The sequence below is a fragment of the Callithrix jacchus genome, chromosome 1 (genome assembly GCF_049354715.1).
Source record: "Callithrix jacchus isolate 240 chromosome 1, calJac240_pri, whole genome shotgun sequence".
In the NCBI taxonomy this organism is placed as follows: Eukaryota; Metazoa; Chordata; class Mammalia; order Primates; family Cebidae; genus Callithrix; species Callithrix jacchus.
Genome location: NC_133502.1, coordinates 96442371 through 96462823, shown reverse-complemented (window position 1 = coordinate 96462823; position 20453 = coordinate 96442371). Strand labels below are relative to the sequence as shown.

The following is a 20453-nucleotide window of genomic DNA, read 5'->3' as shown; positions in this document are numbered from 1 at the left end:
GATCAGGACATGTGTGCCTTAGAAAATAAATGGCAGGTATGTTGGGAATTCACTGCCCCAGAGTCCATGGGGCTCCCTTTGCCTGGACCATGCTGCCCCTGTGGGCCCCAGCGGGCATCCACACTGTCTGGGTACCTCAGCTGTGCCCAGAGGACCACACAAGAAAAAGAGGGCTCTAATGCCTCCCACAGTTTTTCTTGTCACTTTAGGGTTAGGTTGTTATGCTTTAACAGGGAAGGATGGAAGAATAGCCCTAAAATGGGAGTAGACAGACAGGCTACCACTAAAAGGCCACCCTCATCCCAGAGCCGCCTTAGCTGGGGGTGGGGGCAGTGAAATACAACAGATGTGAATATGTGCTGCAGCCTCTCCAGCTTTTGTTGTAAAAGGGCATTTACATTCATATGCAGCCTTAGGGAACATCATTCCCAGCTGACTTTGCAAGGGCTCTTCAAGGTGTCCAGGAGGGAGTTGATGCACTTGGCTCTTCAGTCGCAGAGTCGGTGAGGGTTTGCTGTAGCCAGGGTCTGACCAGTGAGGAAGGCACAGAGCCCCTGGGGCTTGCGTGGAGGCCCAGGAGCCTCCAGGAAGGATGAGGGATGGCCACACAGGAGGAGCCCGCGTCATAGAGGCTGAGAGAGATGCAGGGTTCTGAGGGGGCCCATCATTTGTGGAGTCCTTCCAAAAACATGTTTAACTGAGACGTTAGTCAAGCAGCCCATATTACATGCCCACTGAAGGAACCTCTGTAGAACAACTGGCCTGAACTCTGAAAGTGACAAACTTGCCAAGACAACAATGTCCTGGGAAAGCCAGCGTGGGATTCCTGAGAAAAAGACATCGCATCTCACATCATGTGGTGGCACACATGAGGGGTAGAAGGGACCCGGTTAAGGTGCATTCAGGGCAGCCCCAGGACAGCTGGTGCCTGGTGTGTGTGTGTGTCCCCACGTGTGTCCACAGGTGCACTAGTGGAAAGGAAGTAACCTCGGCATCAGAGCCGTATTTCAGATTAACCAGGAGCCGTGGGCGGGCAGGCAAAGGCTGGGTGGGCAGAACCAGCGGGTCTTCTGCAAGGCCCTTCCAGCTGTGGCCACACGGGGCTCCTCCCAGCTGCCTTCCACCATCCTCCAGGGCTTTGGTAACAGCAAAGTTTCACATGGGGCTTTTCTTCTTGACAGGCCAAACTCAAAGAGATCAGCCTGTCTGCAGTGAGGTTCATGGAGGAGCTGGGAGAGGACCGGTTCGGGAAAGTCTACAAAGGCCACCTGTTGGGTCCTGCCCCGGGGGAGCAGACCCAGGCCGTGGCCATCAAAACGCTGAAGGACAAAGCAGACGGGCCCCTGCGGGAGGAGTTCCGGCATGAGGCCATGCTGCGAGCGCGGCTGCAACACCCCAACATCGTCTGCCTGCTGGGTGTCGTGACCAAGGAGCAGCCCCTGAGCATGATCTTCAGCTACTGTTCGCACGGCGACCTCCACGAGTTCCTGGTCATGCGCTCGCCGCACTCAGACGTGGGCAGCGCCGACGATGACCGCACAGTCAAGTCCGCCCTGGAGTCCCCAGACTTCGTGCTTTTGGTGGCGCAGATTGCGGCAGGGATGGAGTACCTGTCCAGCCACCATGTGGTTCACAAGGACCTGGCCACCCGCAACGTGCTGGTGTATGACAAGCTGACCGTGAAGATCTCAGACCTGGGCCTCTTCCGAGAGGTGTATGCCGCCGATTACTACAAGCTGCTGGGGAACTCGCTGCTGCCCATCCGCTGGATGGCCCCCGAGGCCATCACGTACGGGAAGTTCTCCATCGACTCGGATATCTGGTCCTATGGCGTGGTCCTATGGGAGGTCTTCAGCTACGGGCTGCAGCCCTACTGTGGATACTCCAACCAGGACGTGGTGGAGATGATCCGGAACCGGCAGGTGCTGCCCTGCCCCGACGACTGTCCCGCCTGGGTGTACGCCCTCATGATTGAGTGCTGGAATGAGTTCCCCAGCCGGCGGCCCCGCTTCAAGGACATCCACAGCCGGCTCCGAGCCTGGGGCAACCTTTCCAACTACAACAGCTCGGCGCAAACCTCGGGGGCCAGCAACACTACGCAGACCAGCTCCCTGAGCACCAGCCCAGTGAGCAATGTGAGCAATGCCCGCTATGTGGGACCCAAGCAGAAGGCCCCACCCTTCCCGCAGCCCCAGTTCATGCCCATGAAGGGCCAGATCAGACCCATGGTGCCCCCACCACAGCTCTACATCCCTGTCAACGGCTACCAGCCGGTGCCGGCCTATGGGGCCTACCTGCCCAACTTCTACCCAGTGCAGATCCCAATGCAGATGGCCCCGCAGCAGGTGCCTCCTCAGATGCTCCCCAAGCCCAGTTCGCACCACAGCGGCAGTGGCTCCAGCAGCACGGGCTATGTCACCACAGCCCCCTCGAACACCTCCATGGCAGACAGGGCAGCCCTGCTCTCAGAGGGCACCAAGGACTCACAGAACGCCCCAGAAGATGGAACCCAGATCCCCGTGCAGGAAGCGGAGGAGGAGAAGGAATGCTCTGTCCCAGAGACTGAACTGCTGGGAGACAGTGACACTCTGCAGGTGGACGAGGCCCAAGTCCAGCTGGAAGCTTGAGTGGCACCTGGGCCCAGGGTTTGGGACAGAAGCCCCACTGATACTCCACAGGGACCTCAGTCACCTTTGAGAAGACAGCATACCCAGCAGTCAGGAGGGCCCACAGACCAGCGAGCTGGTTTTGCAGACTGGGTGAGGTGGAGTCCTGCTCCTCTCTGTCCTCCGACACAGAGAGCTGCCCTGCCTAAGAGCACCCGAGCCAGGCAGGGGGCCTGGCAGTACGACATCCTGGGGAGCAGGACACATGGCCACCCTGGGGGCTGCTTGCATTGATTCTGGTGGTAGACTGGTAGTGAGCACCACATGCCTTGCAAGAAAATAGGTGGCACCTTCACGCCGTATGGTATGTGGAGTGAATATTTCAAACGTTGGGAATGAGGACCTGCAAAAGGCAGCAAGGAGGCACCTCAGGTTTTGAGGTTCCCTGCGACCGGTCTGTTGGTTTGAGGATGCGGGGGCTCCATTTCTGCTGCCTCCCTGCCAAGAATATTCTCTCCTTAGCAGCCAAAGATTTGCTGGAACCGAGGCTACCCTCTGCTGCCTGTTGGGGTCGGAAGACAAGGGCTCCTGAAAGGAGAGTTCCTGAGATATAACAAAATGTGTGCCTTTAAAGAATCCATCAGCTTTGTATTTGGTGAAACAGTTTTAATTATACTGCATGTGTATTTTGCCCACTTTTTGGGAATTCAAGGGAAAGTGTTTCTTGGGTTTGGAATGTTCAGAGGAAGCAATATTGTACAGAACACAGTATTGTTATTTTTTTTTAAGAATCATGTACAGACCTTAAATGTAATTTATATGTTTTTAATATGTCATTTTCATTGAAGTATTGTGATCTTAAGATAATGACTTTAGTAATTTAACTGTTTACATTACCCACGTTGGGATCCAGTTGGTCTTGGTTTGCTTGGCTTTGTACCACGTGCACATGAAGTTCGTTCATTTTAGAGCCCCCGTTACACATAGACCCGCAGGCAGCGGTCTGTATCCTGCACACATTTGTAAATCCCACACCTGGTGTATCCAATAAAGTGAAACAAAGCATTTGGTTGGCTCTCTTGCAGGGCGTTAAGGACGTGAGGCACTGGGAGGCATGCTGGATGCCAGAGATGCCGAATGGTGATGGTTTGGGCATAGCTCTTTCTGTGGATTTGGGAGGCCTGCCCAAGCCAGGGTCCCCATGCTAATGGGGATATCCCTTGGCAGATACATGATGGAACTAAATCCATGGCTTCTCTCTGTTAAGGCCTCAAAGGCAGATTAGTTAATTGCAGGTGGTGTGAAGATGGTCTTTGGTTTTAAACCTGCCCTCTCCTGAGATCCCAGAGCCCCTGACATTTCTAAACCTGGAGCCTGGCACATCCTGGGGCCCTGGAGCAGGGCTGACTTCAAGGGAGGGGGAAAAAGAGAATGGGCCTCCTTCATGGGGTGCCTGCATTCCGGGCTCCATCTGCAGTGTAGTTGGCTGGGCCAAGGTATACCTGGGTCAGAGCACAGCTGGGACATGGTCACTCGGGGAGCAGTGGCTTCAGAGCTACCAGTATTACTGGCGTAGGGAGAGAGGGCACAGAGACCCAGGTGTAACAAGTCCCCTCACCTGGAGTAGATCCCACATAGTAGGTCACCAAACTAACCATGTCGACCTGAACTTTATCTTGTCACCGGGGAGAAAAAGTAACATCTTTTTCTAACCCACCGCAAGGCCCATGGCTGAGACCTCTATAACAAAAGACAGCCTAACGAGAAAAGCCTCAGGAGTGACCCAAAGAAGCAGGGAAGCCTGTGTATTTACCTACTAAGTTTGGTGGAGTGGACAGGCTTGCAGAAGTGTGATTGGACAGTGATGTGACCAATGGCAATAGACCAGGGTGGGGTGGGGCAGGGGCAGGTGTGGGGCTTGTAAGGTTTGTTTGTTCAAATTTTCTTTTTTCTTGAGACAGAGTCTCACTCTGTCACCAGGCGCCAAGCTGAAGTGCAGTGGCACAATCTCAGCTCACTGCAACCTTCGCCTCCTGGGTTCAAGCAATTCTCCTGTCTCAGCCTCCCGAGTAGCTGGGATTACAGGCACGTGCCACCATGCCCAGCTAATTTTTATATTTTTAGTAGAGATGGGTTTTCACCATATTGGCCAGGATGGTCTTGATCTCTTCGCCTCATGATTCGCCCGCCTTGGCCTCCCAAAGTGCTGGGATTACAGGCTTGAACCACCACACCTGACCCAGATTGCTTTCTTTCTCTGTATCTTCAGAGATAAAAAGCTTCCCTGCCTCCAGGTACAGTGGGCACCTCTGGAATGAGAGTTTTATGGCCTTTCTGGGAGGAGAAGGGTGGGAGAAGGTCAGAGAGACCTTCCTGATTCTGTGGCTTCCTCAAGTGCCAGGCGCCACGTTTTGGGGATCATGTCCTGATCCCATCACTGACCTCCCCTGGCTCCTTAGTAGCACTGCTCACAGATTCACCCACACACAAACAAATACAGTGTTCTAATGTGCATCCTAAAACGTCAGGTAGACCCTCCCTTCTCAGCAGAAGGAAGTAATATGATTAGAGTAAGGATTTGGAGCACCTCTCCGGGCCAGTGGGGTCTGGATTGAACAGTAAAGAAGCTTGCGGTGAAATGGAGTTACTTCTCATTTCCACTGATCTGAAAAAGGAACTTACTTTATCTCTTACTAGGTACACCTGATGGTTTAACTGTTCTAGCCAGACAGTGAAAAACGGGAAATGGCCCTGTGGCTGCTTTCTCCACAAGCACAGTCAGTTGACCATCACCCTGAGCTGCCAGAATTAACCCCCAGGCAACTGACAGTGTCACAGAGCTACAGCAGCAGATTCTGCAGAACAACGTGGCAGGTTTATTTTTGCAGAGTTGGGGAGATTTTGGTTTGGGGGATTTTGAACATCTCTGTGCGTTACCATCAGTCTAATTGTAAAACTGTGATGCATCATAAGGAATTACTTAGTTTTTAAAGTTCCTGCTTTTGTACCAGAACGAGCATAGAAAATCAACATCAAGAGAAAAGTATGCCAGATTGCAGGATCTATATTGCCGGTGGCCACAGAGGACTCATGTCTCCCCAACACATGGCCCCGAAAGGAGAGTGTCATGACCTTTTATGCCACCTCCTGGGCGGGGGTGAGGGCGAGGGCCTTCAGATATTCTGAGAGCCAGTGGACTTTGAACATTCTGTAAACCACCTCGTGGACAGGGGTGAGGGCCAGGGACTTCGCACATTCCAAGGGCCAGGGGACTTTAGACATTCCGATTGTTACTTAAGTGGTTCACAGAATTCAAGATAAGCATTAGTTTACACATTGTCTGGATAGGGTGGAAATTACAGGCTTTACTTATTACAGTCGCAGGGGCCAAGATGGTGTGGGTCTGGACTGCTTGCCTGTCACATTAGGGTCACAGAGAGCAGTTTCAACAGAAAGCTGAGGTATGGCTGAGGTGTGCAGTCTATGGGGCTTTTACCATGTCACACAGCAATTGAATAATAGTGACTTAGTTGGGATATTCCAGAACAACTGATTCTAGAGCTGAGATGCACAATTCAGACAAATCACTAGTAACGTGCCTGTCCTTGTTCATACCCACACAACAGGGAGGTTTTCACAGCTATTAGGTCACTTAAACATGATTTTTAATCCAGCCACATGAAGTCACAAATGCCTTTGCACTGCTTACATTTTTTTTATAATCATTGTTGTGTGTCTGAGCACTGGATATATTTTTCTCTACTAATTTAAGGTGTGTGATTAACTACTCCAGTATACCAGAGCTCCCAACTAACTCAGGAAAATGAGGAAACCTCTTGTTTTCCCGAGTTAGTTGGGAGCTCTGTTACACTGGAAACACTGTTTAAACATTCACCTCAGGTTTCCTTTAGCCTCACAATTCCACACTGATAGCTATTTTTGGACAGTATGTGATCAGATGTCTGAAATCTTGTACAGGCATTGGTTCTGTGTGTTTCCTATGCGAACATCTAAAATCCTTTTCGAGATGAACTTTGAAAAGGGGACTGTGTCAAAGTAAATGTGCTTCAAAGTGAGATCTCTGATTCTCTCCTGGCCACAGCCAGTCCCCCTGAACCGATCGATTCACCTCTCACCCCACACACTTTGCTCCACATTGTTCCCCAAAGGAGTAGAGATTGCAAGTATTTCTTGGCCTGGCTCTTAGTGGGTGCCCAATAATTGGCTCTTGAAATAAAAGAATAATGTTCTGCTTAGGCAGAATAGGCCTAGATGTAGGTTTACCTGATACCAGCTGCAAAGGACATAGCCTCATCGTCTTTACGGTGTTATGTTACCTTTTCATTTATCAATTATTGAATAGTTAACTAGTCCTATAATTTTTTTTTTGAGATGGAGTCTTGTAGACCAGGCTGGAGTACAGTGGTGTGACAATCTCTGTCTCCTAGGTTGAAGCGATTCTCCTGCCTCACCCTCCTGAGTAGCTGGGACTGCAGGTGCACACCACCATGCCTGGCTAATTTTTGTATTTTTAGTAGAGACAGGGTTTCACTATGTTGGCCAGGCTGGTCTCCAACTCCTGACCTCGTGTTACACCCGCTTCAGCCTCCCAAAGTGCTGGGATTACAGGCATGAGCCACCGCACCTGGCCAACTAGTCCTATAGTTTAAAGAACTAAGGGAAGTTCCATTTCTCATTTGCCCAGATGTCCCTCCCCCCTCCCCCCTCCCCACTACAAGAAACTGCTGTTACCTGATTCTGAGGGATCATTCTTGAGTTCCTTTAAACATATTTAAGTCAACATGCATGCATGTTCTTCTAGTTCTTCCTTCGACTTTTTTACACAAGTGGTAACCTTCTCCACAACTTTTCTGCCTTGCTCTTTTCACTGGATAGTGTTTCTTACTGACCTCAGTCTGTCAGTGGTAGGGAGCTCTGGTTCGTTGGTATTCTGTGGTAGGAGTGGAGGGAACTTGGTTGGACCCATTGTTTACTGCTGCTGTGGAGTCTGCAGTCGTGCCTGCTGACACAGCCCCAGAGTGGCTTTGCTGGGGAATGAGCTGCCAGTCGCCAGTGCCACAGTGCTCATTGTGGGATCAGCCAGTACACACAGCCACCAAGACACCCGAGAGTGCTGGCTCCCCCAGCCCTGAAGTGCTGTTGAAATCCCCACCCAAAGCAGCTGCCTAAGGAGGGCCTGGGGACACATGGCTCAGCTCTAATGCATGCTTTTAAAAAGAACAAGTTGTCATCTTAAGCTCATTCTTTTTTATGCTAATTTGTCCTGTTCTTCCTCTTTCTCAGTCAGGTTTTTAGTGAAAATGTTGCCCAGAGGCAGAGATATGTATCAAACCATCCACTGGGCATGGAAGGCCCTTGGGCATCTGCAAGTACCCAGCGGAGGGACCAGAAGAAAGTGACTAGATCTCTGGAACTCTGGAAGCCACCTATCACACCCTTCTAGGATGGCAGCTACAAGACTGCCCCACACCCAGGATGACAGCTACTGTACCCCCAGGATAGCAACTTTAACACCCCCAGGATGGCAACATCTCCCCCAGGATAACAACTACATCCCCCTCAGCATGTCAACTAAAAACCCCCAGGATGGCAGCTACAACCCCCCCCAAGGATGACAGTTATAACACCCCCCCCCAAGGATAGCAGCTACAACCCCCAAGGATGGCAACTACATACTCTCCTGGGACAGCAGCTACATCCTCCAGGATAGCAGTTATACCCTGCCCCAGGATGGCAGCTACAACCCTATTAACCTATTTTTACATTCTACTATCCATAATCATTTGATTTTTATTTTCCGGTTTTGAGTTATGATTAGTAATACTGCTATACACTTTCTTGCATGTGCCTTTTGATAAGCATATAAACATATTTATGTTGGGATTTTACCAAGGAATGAAATGTCTAGGTCATTGAGAATGCCATTTTCAGAGATATTGCCAGAGTCTTCGCAAAGGACGCAATGTCATGGGATTTGCCTCCAGGAATAGTACCAGTTTCTCATGATGAGGATCCATGAAAAATTCCCTTCTGGCTCTGGCAAGGAGAGGGAAAAAGTAATGACTGTAAAACAGACTCAGCTTTTTTTCTTCATAGTGAAGTCCCGATCTCCAGAGGAAAATAACCTTACTAGAGCCTTATCCTACTTAGGTGAAAGCATTCACACCGCTCCAGCCCCTCTTACTTTCGTCTCATATAAGTGAGGAAACCCTCTATCACTGGAAAAACATCTACAAATATCAAATCCAAGAAACACAGAATTATTTTTATTTTTATTTTTTTAAGATGGAGTTTCGCTCATTACCCAGGTTGGAGTGCAATGGCACGATCTCGGCTCACCGCAACCTCCGCCTCCTGGGTTCAGGCAATTCTCCTGCCTCAGCCTCCAGAGTAGCTGTGATTACAGGCACGCGCCACCATGCCCAGCTAACTTTTTGTATTTTTAGTAGCGACGGGGTTTCATCATGTTGACCACGATGGCCTTGATCTCTTGACCTCGTGATCCACCTGCCTCGGCCTCCCAAAGTGCTGGGATTATAGGCTTAAGCCACCACGCCCAGCTGAAACACAGAATTATTACAAGATTGAGATTTGCAAATAAACTTCGCTAATTTTTACACTTCCCAGCACTTTGCCACCACACTAAAAGCTCCAGTATAATAACAGTGGATTATGGCTGAAAGAGCTGCAACATGTGTATTCTTTTGAGTAATAGAAGCTAGGGAAGCACAAAGTCAAGAAGGGAGAAATTGGCAGAGATCCTAGGGGAACTTGAAGCATCAGATACCTATGACTGTACCCAACATAAACACAAATGAACATAAACCTTCACACTAAAGGACTGTTTAACTCAGTTCCACTTCACCACGTCTGGCTTTTCACAAAACATTGCCAGGCATGCCAAAAAGATAAGAAAAACACAATCTAAAGACACAAAGCAAGAAATTGAACCACATGTTGGAATTATTGTACAGGGCATTTTAAGTAATCATGACCCATATGGTGGTGGCACTAATGGAAAATGTAGAACACTTGCAAGAACAGATGGACAACGTAAGGAAACAAATTCTAAGAATCAAAGATCAAAACTAATTAAATTGAACACTTTGTGCAGTTTATTGTATGCCAATTATACCTCATTAAAAAGCTCTTTTTAAAAATATATTGTTTATGAAAAATACAAAACAATTTTGGAATTTTTTTGGGGGAAATGATTTTATTACTGGTGTTGCTTAGAAATGTTGGGGTATGGTGGTGGTAAGGGAAAACACTGGCATTTATTCAGTTTTGTTCTTGTTTTAAAATTGTCCACATACAATGCGCCTCTTTTATTACCTACTTTGCAGATGAACCATTTCAACTGCCCTGCCTTTGGTAGATCCCTTCTCTACCACAAGTTTCTTAGGGAAAAAACGGTTTAATTAATGCTGGGTTTGTGGCATCTGTATTATTTTCCTATGCTGCTGTAACAAATTACAAAAATACTGCCACAAAACAAATTGATTATCATGTACTTCTACAGAGCAGAGGTCTGAGCTGGATGTACTGGACTAACATCAAGTGTTAAGAGTGCTACATTCCTTCTTCGGGGCTGGGGAATGATCCGTTTGACTCTTTCAGTTTCCAGGAGCCATCTGAAATCCTGGGATCCTGGCCCTTTCTTCCATCTTCAAAGCCAGCAGTGTGGCATCTTCAAATCTCTGAATTTGGCCCTCTGCTTCCCTCCTCCATGTGAAAGAACCCTTTTCACTGTATTGGGCACATCTGGATAATTCAGAAAATCACCCATTTCCAAAATCAACTAATTAGCAACTTCAATTATTTTAAGTTTTTTTATAGATTCTGGATATTAGTCCTTTGTCAGATGCATAGTTTGCATATATTTTCTCCCATTCACTAGGTTGTCCATTTACTCTTGAAAATGTCTTTGCTGTACAAATGTCTTTGGTTTAATTAGGGCCTATTTGTCTATATTTGTTTTTGTTGCATTTGCTTTTGAGGTCTTAGTCATAAATTCTTTGCCTAGGTCAAGGTCCTCAAGAGTGTTTCTTAGGTTTCATTTAAAGATTTTTATAGTTTCACTCTTATATTTAATTATTTAATCCACCTTGAGATAATTTTTGTATATTGTGAAAGATTAAGGATCCAGTTGCATACTACTGCACATGGCTATTCAATTTTCCCAGCACCATCTATTGAATAGGGTGTCTTTTCCTTATTGTATTTGTTGACTCTGCCAAAGATCAGATGGTTTTTATTGTTGATGTGTGGCTTTATTTCTGTGTTCTCTATTCTGTCCCATTGGTCTATGTGTTTGTTTTGTACCAGCACCATGCTGCTTTGGTTATTATAACCTTATAGTAAAATTTGAGCTCAGGCAGTGGGATGTCTCCACCTTTGTTCCTTTTGCTTAACATTGCTTTGGCTATTCAGGCTATTTTCTGGTTCCATATAATTTTTTTTTTTTTTTTTTTTGAGACGGAGTCATGCACTGTTGCCTGGGCTAGAGTGCAATGGTGCGATCTTAGCTCACTGCAAGCTCCACCTCCCAGGTTCAAGCAATTCTGCTGCCTCAGCTTCACGAGTAGCTGGGATTACAGGCACCCACCACCACACCTGGCTAATGTTCTGTATTTTAATTAGAGATAGGTTTTCACTACATTGGCTAGGCTGGAACTCCTGACCTTGTGATCCACCATCCTTGGCCTCCCAAAGTGCTAGTTCCATATGAATTTTAAGATGGTTCCTTTTTTCTAATTCTGAGAAGAATGGTGTTGGTAGTTTAATAGGAGCAACATTGAATCTATAGATTGCTTTGGACAATATGGTCATTTTAGTAATATTGATTCTCCTAATCCATCAGAATAGGGTGATTTTTCATTTGGTTTTGTGGTCCACAATTTATTACATCAGTGTTTTGTGGTTCTCCTTGTAAAGATATTTCACCTCCTGGCTAAATGCCATTCCCAGGTATTTTATTTTTTGGGTGTATTCCCACAATTTAGACAACTTTGTTGAGAGGGATCAATTTCTTCAAAGCCATGAACTATAAAAACTCACACAAAGAGAAATACATAATCTGAATAGGCATAAAGCTATGAGAGAAAATGACCTAAAATTTACTCTTCCAAAATAGGGGCACAAGGCGCAGAAGTGTTCCCTGGTGAACGCTCCCAAATATTTAAGAAATAAACACAAATTATCTTTTATCTCTTCTAAGAACCAGGAGCAGAAGGACAACTTCTTAACTCATATAAAAGCCAAATAAACTTATTACAAAAAGGAAAACTATAGAGCCATCTCTCATGTACACATACTCAAAAATTCTTCAGTAAAATATTAGCAAATCAAATTTCACAACATATTTTAAAATATACACCATGACAAAGGTCAATTTACTCCATGTTTACATGGCTGCTTCAATATTTGAAAATCAGTCAGTATAATCCATATCAATAGTCTAAAAAAGAAAAATTATGTAATAATATCAATTAATGCATAAAATGCATTTGACAGTATCCAACACCCATTTATGATAAAACTCTCAAAAGACTAGGAATACAAGCAAACTTTCTCAACATGGTAAATAACATTCACACAAAGTCTCCAGGTAACATATTTAATGGCAAGAAAGTGGGTGCTTCACCACTTTTGGGAACATGGGAAGAATGTTCTTTCTCACCACATCAGTTCAACATCATACTGGAAGCTGTAGCTAGTGCAGTAAGACAGTTTTAAAAAATAGGAGTTATATAGATTGAAAAAGAATAAATAAAACAATCTTTGAAAGTAATATGATTACCTATGCAGAAAAGTTCCCAAAGTCAATTAAAAAAAGGATGTCACTAGTATGTTATACACTGATAACAAACTTGTATTATCAAACTATACTATAAAAACTACTTTCCTATATACCAGTCAGGAATAATTGGCATTTGAAATTTAAAAATATGATTTACAATAGCACCAAGAAAAATGAAATACTTAAGTATGGGTCTACCAAAATGTGTGCAGTGTGTAAATACTGAAAACTACGAACTCTGATGAAACAAATCAAAGATGACCTATATAAATGGAGAAATAATTATTTGTTCATGGACTAGAAGACTTAATATTGTAAGATGTCAATACATCAATAAGTTCAAATAATTTTTTAAAATTAAGTAAATGGATTATGTCAGATGGTCAGAGGCAGGTTTTTCACTGTTGGAATAATTGTTTACAGAAAAGCACAGTGAGCACGCTGAAATGTTATATATAATAATGAATTAAAATTGGAGATATCAGTATGAACTCCTGTCTTGCTTAATATAGAGTCAGATGGTTACATATCCAAATATGTTTAGGTATATCTATGTAAGAAGAAGATACCAAATTATCCTTAAACAATCACTTCATGAGCATTTCAGTTGCTCGATGTCCTCAATGACACTTGGCTTTGTCTCTTTAACTTTGTTTGATTGGATAATTAAAATTTGTCCTTTAGAGTTGTTTCAGCACTCTATATATTCTGGTTATTAATCTCTTGTCATATGGGTGGGTGGTTTGCAAGTATTTTGTCCCATCTTAGGTTATCTCTTAACTTTGTTGATTGTTTCTTTTGCTGTGCAGAAGCTTTTGAAGTTTATATGATTCCCTTTATTTTGCTTTGGTTGCCTGAGCTTGTGGCATTATTACTCAAAAAACTTTTGTCCAGCCTAATGTCCTAGAGATTTTCCCCAAAGCTTTTTTATAAGTTGTTTCATAAGTTGAGGTCTTATACTTAATTATACAACTGATTTTGATTTGTTTTTATTTTTTTTTTTGAGATGGAGTTTCGCTCTTGTTTACCCAGACTGGAGTGCAATGGCGCAATCTCGACTCACCACAACCTCCGCCTCCTGGGTTCAGGCAATTCGCCTGCTTCAGCCTCCTGAGTAGCTGGGATTACAGGCACGTGCCACCATGCCCAGCTAATTTTTGTATTTGTAGTAGAGACGGGGTTTCACCATGTTGACCAGAATGGTCTCGATCTCTCAACCTTGTGATCCACCTGCCTCGGCCTCCCAAAGTGCTGGGATTACAGGCGTGACCCACCCCGCCCGGTCAACTGAGTGAGTTTAAACGGGAGCGCGGGGCCGGGCACGGTGGCTCAAGCCTGTAATCCCAGGACTATGGGAGGCCGAGGCAGGTGGATCACGAGGTCGAGAGATCGAGACCATCCTGGTCAACATGGTAAAACCCCGTCTCTACTACAAATACAAAAAATTAGCTGGGCATAGTGGCGCGTGCCTGTAATCTCAGCTACTCAGGAGGCTGAGGCAGGAGAATTGTCTGAACCCAGGAGGCGGAGGTTGTGGTGAGCTGAGATCGCGCCACTGCACTCCAGCCTGGGTAAACAAGAGCGAAACTCCGTCTCTGAAAAACAACAACAACAACAACAACAAAAAAGCCGGGCAGGGTGGCTCATGTATGTAATCCCAGCACTTTGGAACGCTGAGGCGGGTGAATCACCAGGTCAAGAGATCGAGACCATCTTGCTCAATATGCTAAAACTCCGTCTCTACTAAAAATACAAAAAAATTAGCTGGGCATAGTGGCGTGCCTGTAATCCCACCTGCTCAGGAGGCTGAGGCAGGAGAAGTGCCTGAACCCAGGAGGCGGGGGTTCCCTCGGGCCGAGATCGCACCATTGCACTCCAGCCTGGGTAAAGAAAAGCGAAACTCCATCTTGAAAAATAAATAAAAAATAATTAAAAAAAAAAGAGCCCAGCGCGATGGCTCACACCTGTAATCCCAGCACTTTGGGAGGCCAAGGCAAGTGGATCACCAGGTCCAGAGATGGAGACCATCCTGGTCAACATGGAGAAACCACGTCTCTACTAAAAATACAAAAAATTAGCTGGGGATAGTGGCGCGTGCCTGTAATCCCAGCTGCTCAGGAGGCTGAGGCAGGAGAATTGCATGAACCCAGGAGGCGGAGGTCGCGGTGCGCCCAGATCGCACCATTGCAATCCAGCCTGGGTAAACAAGAGCGATAATCCGTCTCAAAAACAAACAAACAAACAAAACAAAACAAAACAAAAAAAACGCCGGGCGTGGTGGCTCACGTCTGTAATCCCAGCACTTTGGGACGCCGAGGCGGGTGAGTCACGAGGTCAAGAGATCGAGACCATCTTGCTCAATATGCTAAAACCCCGACTCTACTAAAAATCCAAAAAATTAGCTGGGCATAGTGGCGCGTGCCTGTACTCCCAGCTGCTCAGGAGGCTGAGGCAGGAGAAGTGCCTGAACCCAGGAGGTGGGGGTTCCCTCGAGCCGAGATTGCGCCATTGCACGCCAGCCTGGGTAAACAAGAACGAAACTCCGTCTCAAAAAAAAAAAAAAAAAAAAAAAAAAAAAACCGCCGGGCGCAGTGCCTCACGCCTGTAATCCCAGCACTTTGGGGAGGCTGAGGTGGGTGGATCACGACCTCCAGAGATGGAGACCATCCTGGTCAACATGGTGAAACCCCGTCTCCACTACAAACACAAAAATTAGCTGGGCATAGTGGCGCGTGCCTGTACTCCCAGCTACTTAGGAGGCTGAGGCAGGAGAATTGCCTGAACCCAGGAGGCAGGGGTTGCCGTGAGCCGAGATCACCCCATTGCACTCCAGCCTGGGTAAACAAGAGCGATAATCCATCTCAAAAACAAACAAACAAAAAAAACAAAAAAAAAAAGCCAGGTGTGGTGGCTCACACCTGTAATCTCAGCACTTTGGGAGGTGGAGGCAGGTGGATCACCTCAGGTTAGGAATTCAAGACCAGGGCAGCCAACACAGAGAAATATAAAATTAGCCGGGTGTGGTGGCGCATGCCTGTAATGCTGGCTACTCTGGAGGCTGAGGCAGGAGAGTCACTTGAACCTGGGAGTTTGAGGTTGCAGAGATCCGAGATCATGCCATTGCATTCTAGCGTGGGCAACAAGAGCAAAACTCTATGAGTTTTTGGTTTTTTTTTTTTTTCTTGAGTCAAAGTGTTGCCCTATCTTGCAGACTGAAGGGCAGTGGCATGATCATACTTCATTGAAGCCTCGACCTCCTGGGCTCAGGTGATTCTCCCACCTCAAGATCCTGGGTAGCTGGGACTGCAGGTGCATGCCACCGCATGTGGCTAGTTTTTTATATTTCTTGTGGAGATAGCTTTTTGTTATGCTGCCCAGGCTGGTCTTGAACTCCTGAGCTCAAGTGATCCTCCTGCCTCCACCTTGCAAAGTGCTGGGCCTCTAGCTGTGAGCCACCATGCCTGGCCTCCATACTTCTCCTTCCCCTGAAGAAAGAGGAGGAATGAACTAAATATTCTCACTTTGCTTTTCTCCTTCCTTCTTGTCTCCTGGGAAACAAGGGGCATCTTGACTCTTCCAGAATCAGATGTAAAAGACAAGGTTGGTAAAATCAGTACCCATCCCACCTGAAGCTATGATTAGCCATTGTGCACAAACACAATGTAAAAGACAAGGTTGTGGCTGATCTTGTCTCCTACTGGCCAAACCCAACAGGACACCAGAAGACAAGAGAGTCGGTTTATGAAATCCACACAGGTTCACCTCCTGGGGAAGGAAGCAGGGTGGAAAAGGATGGAGAATGTATAGCAATGAGCAAAGGACCTCGCCAACCTACTCTAGTGTTCACCAGAAAGAGCTGCACTAGGTATAGGGAGGGTGAGACTTACCCAGAAATAAATGTTGAAGTTGGCGGGCGTGGTGGCTCATGCTTATAATCTCAGCACTTTGGGAGTCTGAGGCAGGTGGGTAACTTGAGGTCAGTAGTTCGAGACCAGCCTGACCAACATGGTGAAATCCTGTCTCTACGAAATACAAAAAATTAGGTGAGTGTGGTGGCGCATGCCTATAATCCTGCTACTTAAGAGGCTGAGGCAGGAGAACGGCTTGAAACCAGGAGGCAGAGGTTGCAGTGAGCCAAGATTGTGCCACTGTACTCCAGCCTGGGCTACAAGAGTGAAATTCTGTCTCAAAGCAAAACAAAACAAAAATAAAATAAATGTTGACGTCCAACAGATAGTTCCAAAATGCCCGTCGAAACCCCAAGAGTCCTTATTACTTACCATGTGTTTTGGTTCCCTTTTTGTCATCTCTTATCTATAAAATATCTTTTTTTTTGAGACGGAGTTTTGCTCTTGTTACCCAGGCTGGAGTGCAATGGCGCAATCTCGGCTCACCACAACCTCCGCCTCCTGGGTTCAGGCAATTCTCCTGCCTCAGCCTCCTAAGCAGCTGGGATTACAGGCATGCACCACTATGCCCAGCTAATTTTTTGTATTTTTAGTAGAGATGGGGTTTCATCATGTTGACCAGAATGGTCTCGATCTCTTGACCTTGTGATCTACCTGCCTCGACCTCCCAAAGTGCTGGGATTACAGGTGTGAGCCACTGCTCCCTGCTGAAAAAAAAAAACTTTATAATAAAGTGCCATGTTCAGGCCAGGCGCGGTAGCTGACGCCTGTAATCCCAGCACTTTGGGAGGCTGAGGCAGGTAGACTACCTGAGGTCAGGAGTTCAGGACCAGCCTGGCAAACATGATGAAACCCTGTCTCTACTAAAAAATACAAAAATTAGCTTGGCATCGTGGCGGGCGCCTGTAATCCCAGCTACTCAGGAGACCAACACAGGAGAATTGCTTGAACCCGGAAGGCAGAGGTTGCAGTGAGCTGACATCACGCCACTGCACTCCAGCCTGGGCAACAAAATTGAAACTCCATCTCAAAAAAATAAAATAATAGAAAGTAAAATAAAAGTGTCATGTTTGTGCACAATGGCTAATCATATCTTCAGGTGGGATGGATACTGATTTTACCAACCTTGTTTTTAACATCTGATTATGGAAGAGTCAAGATGCCCCTTGTTTGGCAGTAGAGAGGAAGAAATAGTGTGAAGTCCTTTGCAACCATGTGCAAGTTTTGTGGGGGAAAGGGGACCACATCAGCAGCAATCATCAACCAACCAGTGGGATCTACTTAGTGGTGAGTGGACTGGCTGTTTAATTGGTAAGAGTCACCAGCCTGACCACACTACAGCATGGCCACATGGGTTCCTGTAGAAATGGCCTCAGTTTCCAAAATTCCCCCCAGATGTTTGCTTCTTGCCCAATCGAGAGGAGATCTTGAGACTCCCAAGTGGAAGTCATGACGTGGCACCCTGCCAGGTTGTGTAGAGGGACTGAATGGATATATAAAGTGAGCGTGAGGGTCAAGGGGCTATTCTGCTCTTTGGAAATACCTCTTATAGATCGATCCTGCCTTAATGGTTTTCTGACATCCTAGTTCTAGCAAACCCTGCACAAAGTGGATATCAGGGTTGAAACTGTGGAGACAAAATAATAAGAATAATTTGTTAAAGACAATGAAGTATTGCATAATGTCTGCATTTTACCACTGACTTGAGTGCATCCTTAGAAAAACTTAATGAAACAAAAAACCCAGGACATTTTTGGAAATTGTATGCTCTCTAGCAACTCTGTATGAATGTTTATGCAGACAGTTTAAAGTTACATAAAATGTTATAAAAATAGGAAAAAAAATGAAATTATTCTCTACTCCCCTGGTAGAAGCACAGACCACACACTCACAGCTCTAGAATGGACACACAAATATCACATTTCCTGAATAAATTCACACTGTCCAGATTACACAAACTCAAACATCCAGATGCCTGAATAATACATCCACAATGTACTCACAGATACAAATACAAACATACACAAGCCTCCATCATGAGAACTATATTCTGTCCATATTCTCACATTACATACATATAGCTCGTAACACCCAAATACACCCAGCCATCCCTCTGCTTTCAAATTCCTCATACCAAAAATGTACACCTAAATTCTCATCTAGACACCATGAGCATACATAAAACTCCTCTACTCTGAATACACACAAAACAGTAAAACATGTAACATTACCTGTCTTTTCAAATGTATGCACACATATTCACAATATCTCACAGTACCGTCAAAATACACAGTACCACGAAAATACACACACACACACACACACTCAACCTGAAACCCCATTCTTTGATTCTGACATTCAATAATTTATTTATTTATTTATTTTATTTTTTTGAGACAGAGTCTTGCTCTGTCGCTCAGGCTGGAGTGCCGTGGCTCGATCTTGGCTCACTGCAACCTCCGCCTCTCCGGCTCAAGTGATTCTCCTGCCTCAGCCTCCCAGGTAGCTTGGACTACAGGCGTGCACCCCCATGCCTAGCTAATTTTTGTATTTTTAGTAGAGACAGGGTTTTACCATGTTGGCCAGTTTGGTCTTGAACTCCTTACCTCAGGTGATCTGCCCACCTCAGCCTCCCAAAGTGCTGGGATTACAGGCATGAGCCACCACACCCAGCCCGGTTATGACCTTCTTTAATCTGCAGTATCCACACAGACACCACCAACCCACACACGTGAATATATATTAGACTCTCACCAGTTAAATACGTATCAAATTGCAAACTAAGAAGTCATATAAACACACTGTTCACAGACACACAACCACCCCACATATCTCATATCCCAAAGTCCAAAACAAATCTTTCTTACATTCTCAAGTACACACACTGACCCAACTGCCCAAGAAGACACACACACACATCTGCAGTAAATTTTAGATATAATACATGTGTAGCCCACAATTTACAAATAATATACCCTACTTTTTATTATAAATTCCACATAAGTGATTCTCATAGAAGCCTTTCCTGACTTTGGCCACACTCTTGCATCCACAACCAACTCGTGCTACCAAGTGAACAGACTATGACTAAAGGCCTGTTCTTAGACTTTGCAGCCGCTCATTATCATTGACAAATGAGCATATTGGAACATGCATGCTGGGTGATCATTCTGATTAAGTCAGCAAGCTTCACAACTCACTCAATGAGGATATCCGTGACAGGAGCTTCTTCTTTGCTGAACCCTGACATAGTTTCAACTGCTGAGGTTTTCCTCAAGCTCCTGTATTGTTCTAAATGTGAGGGGCATGGAGGAGACACACTGCGGTTCCCATTGCATTGTTAAACCGCCTGCCTCAGGTTGCGGTGAGCCGAGATCACACCACTGCACTCCAGCCTGGGTAACAAGAGCGAAACTCCATCGCAAAAAAAAAAAAAAAGAAAAAAAGAATGAACATAATTAACATCAATTCTATACAATTTTTTCCCCAGAAAACAAAAGAAAAGGGAATACTTCCCAGTTTATTATGTGAGGATATGATTTCCCTGACACAAAAATTGGACAAAATATAAAAAAAGAAAACACAACCTATCCACAATTTCTGGCCGAATAATCAATATAAAAGAACACATTCCAACTTATGAGGCCAGGGTTATCCTGATACCTAAACCAGAAATAGTATCAAAAGAAGAAACAAAAAAAGAAAGAGAAAGATACCCTTCATAAATATGATACAAAAATCCTTAACAAAATATTAGCAAATATAAATAATTTAAAAGTATATACCACGGGCGGGGCGTGGTGGCTCACGCCTGTAATCCCAGCACTTTGGGAGGCTGAGGTGGGTGGATCACGAGGTCAAGAGATTGAGACCATCCAGGTCAACATGGTGAAACCCCGTCTCTACTAAAAATACAAAAAATTAGCTGGGCATGGTGGCGCATGCCTGTAATCCCAGCTACTCAGGAGGCTGAGGCAGAGGTTGCGGTGAGCTGAGATTGCGCCATTGCACTCCAGCAAGAGCGAAACTCCGTCTCAAAAAAAAAAAAAAAAAAAAAAATGTATATACCACAATCAAGTGGAATTTATTCCACAGATGCAAGGCTGGTTCAATATT

At 45.6% G+C, this 20453-nt stretch overlaps 2 protein-coding genes across 14 annotated transcripts in view; one reads left to right on the top strand and one right to left on the bottom strand.

Moving 5' to 3' along the window:
• The window catches only part of ROR2 (receptor tyrosine kinase like orphan receptor 2), a 221327-nt gene extending 217656 nt beyond the window's left edge, over window positions 1-3671 (top strand). For 6 of the 7 annotated variants that reach the window (XR_013533101.1, XM_078367172.1, XM_078367144.1 and 3 more), the window contains one exon: window positions 1182-3671. Coding sequence is in view for 5 of the 7 variants with exons in the window: in XM_078367172.1 (XP_078223298.1) it covers window positions 1182-2627 (1446 nt within the window). In the remaining 2 variants the exon portion in view is untranslated. The remainder of the gene's footprint in view (window positions 1-1181) is intronic. The other variant, XR_013533100.1, reaches the window with a different exon arrangement.
• Window positions 1-20453, bottom strand: part of LOC118154017 (uncharacterized) — a 64805-nt gene that overhangs the window by 11228 nt on the left and 33124 nt on the right. For 4 of the 7 annotated variants that reach the window (XR_013533106.1, XR_013533107.1, XR_013533112.1 and 1 more), the window contains exon 6: window positions 11931-19751. The exons of 1 other annotated variant lie outside the window; for it this stretch is intronic. The gene's annotated coding sequence lies outside the window, so the exon portion shown is untranslated. Of the gene's footprint in view, window positions 1-8394; window positions 9188-11930; window positions 19752-20453 lie in introns of those variants that run through there. 2 more of the 7 variants (XR_013533109.1, XR_013533110.1) reach the window with 2 other exon arrangements.